This window comes from Hibiscus syriacus, unplaced genomic scaffold (assembly GCF_006381635.1).
Source record: "Hibiscus syriacus cultivar Baekdansim isolate YM2019G1 unplaced genomic scaffold, ASM638163v2 tig00110483_pilon, whole genome shotgun sequence".
NCBI lineage: Eukaryota > Viridiplantae > Streptophyta > Magnoliopsida > Malvales > Malvaceae > Hibiscus > Hibiscus syriacus.
In genome coordinates, this window is record NW_024062759.1 from 2445356 (window position 1) to 2454213 (window position 8858).

General features: G+C 36.3%; 1 protein-coding gene across 1 annotated transcript; it reads right to left on the reverse strand.

The window, feature by feature from the left end:
- Positions 1 to 4666: 4666 nt before the first annotated feature.
- On the reverse strand, positions 4667 to 5724 carry LOC120129100 (NAC domain-containing protein 83-like). The gene is made up of 3 exons (XM_039146696.1): positions 5409 to 5724; positions 5056 to 5315; positions 4667 to 4972 (listed from the first exon to the last, which is right to left on the reverse strand). Exons 1-3 carry the CDS (start codon positions 5587 to 5589, stop codon positions 4670 to 4672), a joined length of 744 nt encoding a protein of 247 aa, XP_039002627.1. The 5' UTR covers positions 5590 to 5724; the 3' UTR covers positions 4667 to 4669.
- Positions 5725 to 8858: the final 3134 nt, after the last annotated feature.

Below are 8858 nucleotides of genomic sequence, written 5' to 3' on the forward strand. Positions count from 1 at the left end.
GGTGTCTCGTCAATCTTATCGAGGTCCACCTCATCTTCAAGCATCATTTCATGAGTGAGGAGAGAACCGATTAGTTCTTCAAGAGTTAAGGACGTTAGGTCCTTAGACTCGATGATTGCCATCTTCTTTGATTGTCACGATTTTAGAAGGGAGTAGACTAACTTCCTCACAAGCTTTTCATTTGAAATGATCTCTCCATATGATTTGAGACCATTGACAATCATTGAAAATCTATACGTCATAGCTTTGATATCTTCATTTGGTTTCATCCTGAAATTTTCATAGTTATGCGTTAGAATACTAATTTTGGATTTCTTTACCTAATCGGTACCTTCATGAGTGACTTGAAGTTTGTCCCATATTTTTTTGGCGGTTGTACAAGATGAAATTCTTCCGTATTCATCTGGTCCAAGAGCACAAAATATGATATGGATGGCTTTGGAGTTGAGCTGGAACATTCTTGTCTCTCCTTCACTCCACAATCTTGGATGAGTGAGAGGCTTGATGTATCATTCTTCTATGGCATTCCATGCTCCTATGTCACTTTCTTGAATGAATTACATCATCATATTCTTCCAATAGGCATAGTTAGCTCCATTGAAGAAAGAAGGTTTATTGACGGGCATCGAATCGAGACCGGAGTCGAAATTTGAAGCGGAGGCCATTGATGACTTGATAATCGATGTAACTCTTCTCGAATCGACTCAAGAGGCGATTAAACCTTCAAATGAGTTAGGCTCTAATACCAATTGTTGAGTTAATCGATTGACGGAATCGACCAAGAGGGGGTGAATTGGCAATTAAAAATTTGGTGAAAGCTTTTACAGAAAATTGAAAGTAATTGCACAGCGATTTAGAGTGGTTCGACTTTCTCAACCAAAGTCTACGTCCACTACCTTAGCTATCCACACTAAGGATTTTCCACAAATTCACTAATTTGTCTTTCTTTTGAGGATAAAGAGTAACCTTACAAACCCTCAAGAATTATACCCCAAATTCTTGAGAACACTCTCTCCCAAAGAGAACAATACAAATTTGCAAACTTACAAGGAAATCCTCACAAGGTAGATTGTTTGTACAATTCTATAACAAAGAAAAGAACACTCAAGAATGAATATAATTGATTACAAGTAGTGTTCTTGAAAGCAAAATGAATATTGAATGAAAAATAGGCTTGAAATGCTCAAACTTGAGGTTTGATGCTTTCTCTTTGATTCTCTCTTGATTCTAGTTGCTTGATGTTTTTTGTTGTTGATCAATGTCTTCTAAGCTTGTTTAAATACACCTTCAAATGATTCTGAACGTTGGTGATGATTAGTGGAGTCAATAGAACCGTTTAAGTGTGAAAACAATTAATGAAAATGGATGGGAGCGTCTGTGCATCGATGTATGCCCTAGGTGCATCGGTGTAAAATTCAAATATTTTGACCGTTGGACTCTCAGTGCATCGGTGCACTAAGAGTGCATCGATGCATAAAATGCATTCGATGTTTTGAAAAAGTCTGAGTGCATCGATGCATAGTCTTGTGCATCGATGCATCAAATGCACTGAATGCATCGATGCATGGTATGTGCATCGATGCATAAAATGCATTCGATTTTCAAGAAATTAATTGATGCATCGATGCATGGATTGGTGCATCGGTGCATGCCCTTGAAAAATTGATTTTAGGCTTGATTTTGGTTCAAAATACTTTGTGAAAATTTGTTTAAAAATAGTTTAGGTATAAAACACAAATTTACACATTTAGTAAGGTTTAAAATTGATCTTGAAAGACTTGGAGTAATAATTTGATATTCGATTAATTGAATCGAATATACTTAGAAAATCATTTGTAAAATCTTAAAATTCATTTAAACTAATTTGTTATATCGAAACACAAAAATGTTTTCAACACGTTGTACAAACCGCGAGTAACCTGCCAAGTCAGGAATTTGATTCCTACTACCACATCAGGAATTTCTGCGTATCCCACGGTGTATAAGATGCAAGGTGTCAATCCATATCAATATTCACAATAGAAAACACGAGTATTTTGCCTATATAATGCAACCTCTACTGCTGACATTTTAAATTATAGTGCACAGTCTCAACCTATAATAGGCTCCTCTTCTGGTGGCACGACTTGGCACGAAACATAGATATCCTTATGTCAAAATCGATGCAATATGTATGCCACTCGAAGAGAATGCCTTTTATAAAGATGTTACCCTTTGAAATTCATGGGTGAGTTTTCATTTAATAACTCCCTTAAAAGACATCCTCTTCTAGTGACATCCTCAACCAGTTGTCCATCTAAGTAAACAAAATTATGGGAGGGTGTCTTAATATCCACTCTCCTCCATCAAAACCGTTAGTCGATATTTCAACCTTCTTCAACACGACTAATCTGACATTCTCGAGAAGCTTATTGTTTCTAAAAAGACATCCTTTTTTAGTGGCATGCTTCATGGAAGAACACAGGGTTTCCCTAGTACATGAAATTTCTAGTTCCATCAAAACCACTCAAGATTCTATGGTGTTTTAATTATGAGACTAAGATTACTCTGAAATGCGTTTTTGGTTTTGAACCATTTTAAACGTGATTTTTCACCGCTTACAATGTCTTGTATGTGTCGATATTAACCTCAATTGAAACATAAATATCAATATTGCGCCTTTAATATTATAAATGACGAAACATTTCATACTAACTTCCTGAAAATACTCACCGAACATGCCTACAAAGCCATGTTAGCAAATTCTTAATGTAGAAAACCAAGCTTTGGAACCATGTTGAACGCGATTTTTACCTCGCTTACAATGTCTCGTATGTGCTGATATTACACTCAATTGAAAGATAAGTTCCAATACTACACCTCTAATATAATAAAGTACGAAGTTTTTAAGATTAAATACTCGAAAAAACACCTCAAATATACCTATCGAACCATTTTAGCATTTTCTTCATGCACCAAACAAGCTTTGGAAGCATTTTAAACGCGATGTGTAACTCGCTTACAATGTCTCGTATATCTTGATATTGGCCTCAACTGCAAGATAAATTCAAATAGTACACTTGTAATCTTATAAATTACGAAAATTTTGAGATTCAATACCCGAAAATACCACATGAACATGCATATAAGAACTTGTGATATGGGTTGCAAAACAACATACCCCGCGTCTTGTAGGACGCGTGGTACGTTAAATACCGCTCGCAATAAATTACTCGCCATGATTCAATGTATCATAGACCTTCACGTCCCGCAAAGTTTGAGGTATTAAATACCAATATTAAACACCGTTATATGAAAAGTGCATCCACCTTGGACGTAAATCGCACCTGGTGAGAAATGAGTAATTTACTGCGTTTCGTATGACGCGAGATAGTCCTACGTGTGCAGTTTAGGGGGAACCCATCTAAATAATCTTGGGAGGAGGTTTTTCTTCGAACAAAAAATATTTAATGGGGGTTATTGATTCAATAATTCTTGTACTATATACAAGTGAACAACGATAGATCGAGAGGTTAAGAGAATGATCATTTTTTAAAAAAAAATATTTAAACTATCATATAATTTAAGTAATTTTGTTATATTTTCTTTTGATGATTTATTCTTATACGAAATATAATTTTCTGATATAAAATCTTATCTTCTTCAAAATTTTATAAGTTTATTTCTTTCATTCTCCAATGGAAATGTGTGCTCGCCCGTCATTATAATATTGGCGGACACAAATTTTATATTTGGAGGTGTAGATATAAAAGCTTACATTAAAAATTTAAGGGATGTAAAATTAAATTATCAATATAAATATAAAGAAAATACATATACGAGAATTTAAAACTTTTAAAAGGTGCATTCACACCTTACTCCTATAATAATAGGGTAAATTATACATCTAATTCCTCAAGTATCACTTTTATTTCGTTTTAACAATCATAATTATTATTTTTAAATAATACTTAACATTTAGTTTTAATTTCATTTTGATATTTCACTATTAGAAAATTAATGATAATGTTGACATATCACCATTAATGACACATCATTATTTAAAAAATTAGAAAAATATATCACATTTAAAAAAGTTGAGTAATCAAAATAAAATAAAAGTTATAATTTAAGTACTAGACATATAGTTTATCCATGATGGTGCAGCTGTGAAGGTGTAAACACTGCAGGGTAGGTGCACAACGATAGGAGAATCTTACTGTTAAAACTGAATCTGTTGAGCTACAAAATTTTCAAAGGGATTGAGAATATTTTTCAATAGTGTGCAAGTTATTTGAAATTTAGGGTCCACATTTCTTTATGTACAAGGAACACCAGTCTTTCAAATTCAAGCATATCATATCAGTTAACCCTGTTTACCTACAACCTTAAACCATAGAATGCAGTGTACGTGAAGGAAGCTCAGCTGAAATTCTGATTCCCTTATCTTAAAAACTCATAGCCCTTTTTTGATTTAAGAATTTGTTCTGCAATTTCATGTGCAAAAGCAATGTGAAGTTGACCAATGATAAAAGTACCAAAAGGATGGTAATATTGCTAACTTTGATAACATTTGGAGATTAAATTACAAATGGTACCCCTTTTTCTTTTGAATTTGTTCTTATAAAGATTGGTTAATCAGAATCCCAGGTACATGCAGGAAAAGAAAAGTGTTGAACCGTGTGCGTGTTTAAGGTTTTCTTCTGAAATAAGGAAAACTATCGCAGCTGCTTTCTTCATGGTCATCCGTGTCATTACTGGAGGCTTGAGTGATCCCGCTGGAGACAGAGGATGAGGAAGAAGGAACAAGGTTCAAGTCGGTCTTGTTCTTGGTCAGGAAATCATAGAAAACAGGCCTGCTCGTTGTCCTTGGTTTAACAACTTTTGGGTTGCTGCAAGATTGTTGCAGACCATCTTCTTCATCGTTTTTAGCACTTCTTTTCTTCAAGAATATGCGGCACAATACCCAATTTTCCATAGGAACCGCATTGGTCTACACAAGTTTTTGAAGGAAAAAAATCATGGATTTGCTTAACCAATGTAACATGCCAGGTTTTAACAGGACCAAGAGTTTACCTGGGTTTGGTTCTTCTCGGCGCTGACAATTCGATACTCATGCATGATCCAATCTGTTCGGCATCCATTCGGGGCTTTTCCTCTGTAAAAAACCAAGGTTTTCTTCATACCAACAGCTTGGTTTCCCCTTGAAGAAACGATTTGTTTGTCGAGTCCGGTTGCTTTCCAATAGCCTGAAACCGTGGCTCTGTTGGATCTATTGGTATTGGGATACTTGGCTTCCCTTGTGCTGAAAAAGTACCTCTCCTGCTCCAAATCACCTGGTTTTAAAACACCCGAATGGATCAAAAACAATTTAAATTTGGTAGTAAAACGAGAATCAAATACAATTTAAATTTGGTTCTTGGACCAACCTGGCAAATCCCAAGGGTCGGCTTTGCAAACATCGACCTCGGGGATGATAGAGGCAGGCAAGGGGAAAGCAAGCACCTTTCGTCTCAAGTATTGAACCACTAACTCTTCATCCGTGGGGTGGAAACGAAACCCAGGAGGCAATCTCGGCACACCATTCTTTACAAAATTAAGCTTCTCCATCTTCAAACAAGAAAGAAGACGCCTTGAAGCAGATTAAGAACAAAAACCCAGAAAGGAGGAGTCTTGAAATCACCCAATCCAGCCTAGAAAAGAGGGCAAAAGCTTGTAAATTTGTGATATTGAGGGGGAGAAAGAGAGACACCTGGGTAGAAGAGAAGGAAAAATGTGGGTTCTTTATAGTGGAATAAGGAGGGATGGAAATGGCGTAAACAATACTCAATCTTTTTTTAGACGCTAATTTAACGAAGGATGTAACAAGTAAAATCGGAATTGGGGTCTCTTAGAAAAGGGTTTAAGCTGCTTTTTTTTTTTTGGGTTAGATGAAACAAGCGAACGCGTTTAAAGTGGAAGCCCTAGTTGAGTTGAGTTGAGTTGAGTTGAGTTGAGTTGAGTTGGACTTCTTCGTCCCCAATGCGTATGGGAAAAACCGTAGCTGCTTCACTTCCTTTTCAACTCTCTTCCTTCCTTCTATCTTATTTTTATTAGGCTAAACTATATCACATACCACTCAACTTTAATCTTTATTTTATTAATTATAACATTGAATTTAATTTTTGTTTCAGTTATAACACTAGACCATTAAATCATTAACAGTCAGATCCAAATAATGTTGTTTTAGTAAGGCGTCTACGTTGGTAACCGTCAGTCATGTCATTGTTTCGTTAACAATTTAACGATACAGTGGTATAATTGAAATAAAAATCAAAACTCAGTGTTGTGATTGACAAAATTAAAAGTTTATTGGTATAAATGATACACCGTCTAAAGTTCGATTGTATCTTACGTAGATTACCCTTTTTATTATCGTTGTTAATTTGTTTGCTCTTTCTGTTAATTATATCAGTTTCTGAATTTTAAATTCGGATTTCTGTTTGAGAAAATCACCTCAGTGACCAAAATTCCCATATAATATACGATTTTAACCAACTTTTTTCGGATTTGCCAAAATGACCAACAAAATCGCAATGTGATCGCTAATTCGCAACGCGATCTCCATTATCGCAAATTCGCGTTGCATTTCGCGTTGCGATAGTTGAAAATCGCGTTGCGATGGTCTACAGTGTCGTTGCGATTTTCCCAATTCGCAATGCGAATAAGTAAATCGCAACGCGAATTGAGAAAATCGCAATGCGATACTGACTATCGCAATGCTATAATACAAAATCGCAACGAGATACTGACTTTCGCAACGCGATTCTGACTTTCGCAACGCGATAATACATAATCGCAATGCGATTTTCAAAGCGCCATTAGTATCCTGGCCAAGTATTTTATTTTTAAATTCCAAACACGAATATTAATATATTGGAACACTGAACCGTCCACAGTATATCCCGTAATCGCAACTCATAACCTAAAACCTAAATCACAACTCATTCCCATCTCCATCTCTCACTCTCTCACCCATCTCCGACGAAATCCGTCCCCATCTCCGACGAAATCCGTCTATCTCCATCTCTCAGAGCCACCCTCACAATCAGAAATGGAAAATCAACCAAATCAACCAACGAGGGTTAGTTTTTTTAATTATTTTCTTTTTGAAATTTTTGCATTATTATTAGGTTTTTCATATTGAAATTGATGATAAGTTTACTGGTAATTTCAATAATAGATTAACCATTTCACTTAGATTGCTTATTAAATCAACTGAGAATCGCAACGCGAAATGCAAATCGCAACGCGATTTTAGTTTCGCGTTGCGATTCTCTCGTTGCGATTGTCAAATTCGCGTTGCGATAGTCATTTTCGTGTTGCGATTTTCATTTTCAGAAACTATTCTTCTTCTGCAAATTGAAACTTGAATGAATTGCATTACTTCAACCAAAAAACAAAGACAAATATGAAATTCACAGTGTTGCAAATTTAAGTTTGAAGAATAAACTACTACTCTTTATGTTTATTATTGTTTTTGGTATATCTTCACAGTGTAGTTTTTGGTATATCTAACTTAGTATGTTTATTGTTTTTGTAGAACTTTTATTCGGCTCAATTGACCTTAAGAAATAAAGTCAGCCTGGCCAAAACAATTGCGTCGAAGCTTTCACATGCACAAAGAAAAATGTTTGAGGATACATGCTTCGGGCCATGGCTAAAAGTACAACATCCCGGTGGAGATGCGATGTTGACACACCTGTTTCTTCAAACCATGACTAGGGATCTACCAGATACTATACAACGTCGTGATGAAGAGATATGGTTTGATTTTCTACCGGCATATACGTGTTTTGGGCGGGAGGAGTTTTGCATAATCACCGGTCTACGCTTCGGACACGATGATGTAGGTCAGTACACTAGACACATTACCCGCCCATCATGGTTTTCCCAGGTTTTTCCTGAGCTGGAGAGGCCGAATCTACACGTGGAAGACCTGACGAGCTTATTGAATAAGAAAGATGGTTTTACTCGGATGGATGACGTCGATGTTGTCCGAGTATGCCTTCTAATACTTTTGCATGCCGGCTTTTTAGGCAGAGAGGCCAGACAACCTATTCCGAATGATCTAATCAAATTGGTAGAAGACCTAAATGCGTGGAACCTGTTTCCGTGGGGCTCGTATTTATGGAAAGCTACATGGAATAAGTTATCGTCTACCTTGGATGATCGAAAAAGTTGCATGGCGATGGTTCCAAATACACTTTGACAGGCTTTATTTGGGCCTTTAAGGTAAGAATTTTTATATAATGTTTCCAAAATTATAAGTAATTATTTAACAATTACTAATGTTTGTTATTATATTGTTTGTAGATTTGGATATTTGAGGCCTTTCCCGCCATGAAGACATATGCAATAAAAACTTCAAATGATATTCCCAGGGCTATTTCCTGGAAGAGGAAACAGACCTTGCAATGGGAAGATTTACTACGGTATACGACAATAAATAATGTAAGTTAACATAAATACTACCATATGTTTATAAACAAGTTATTACTAGTACACGTTTAACTTTGTTTGAGCTTTTATATTGTTAGGAGGCCAACACTCCTCTACAGAGGCTGACACCCACGGAAGCTGAGCTTGCCACTGATTGGTGGCAAGCTAGTAAGCGTTTTTTTGATGGAACGGTTGATGAGCAGCCTCCACTTTGGGAGCCATCACCTCGCCCAGAGCTATCACCTCACCCAGAGCCATCATCTGATCGACCCGACTATACACCTCCACAACGACAGCCATCACCTATTCTGTCACATCATTGAGCCTCTTCTCCACCATCACTGCAAGATAAGCGACCGGCAAAGATGCCACGACGTTTATCTCCATGTTCTCCACCT

Bases quoted from the DNA above. Each gene is read 5' to 3' on its own strand.
- LOC120129100 (XM_039146696.1), bottom strand. From the start codon at position 5,589: ATGGAGAAGCTTAATTTTGTAAAGAATGGTGTGCCGAGATTGCCTCCT. The intron at 5,316-5,408 runs GTTGGTCCAAGA...TTTTAAAACCAG, and splicing joins CGACCCTTGGGATTTGCCAG to GTGATTTGGAGCAGGAGAGG. The intron at 4,973-5,055 runs GTAAACTCTTGG...AAACTTGTGTAG, and splicing joins CCGAGAAGAACCAAACCCAG to ACCAATGCGGTTCCTATGGA.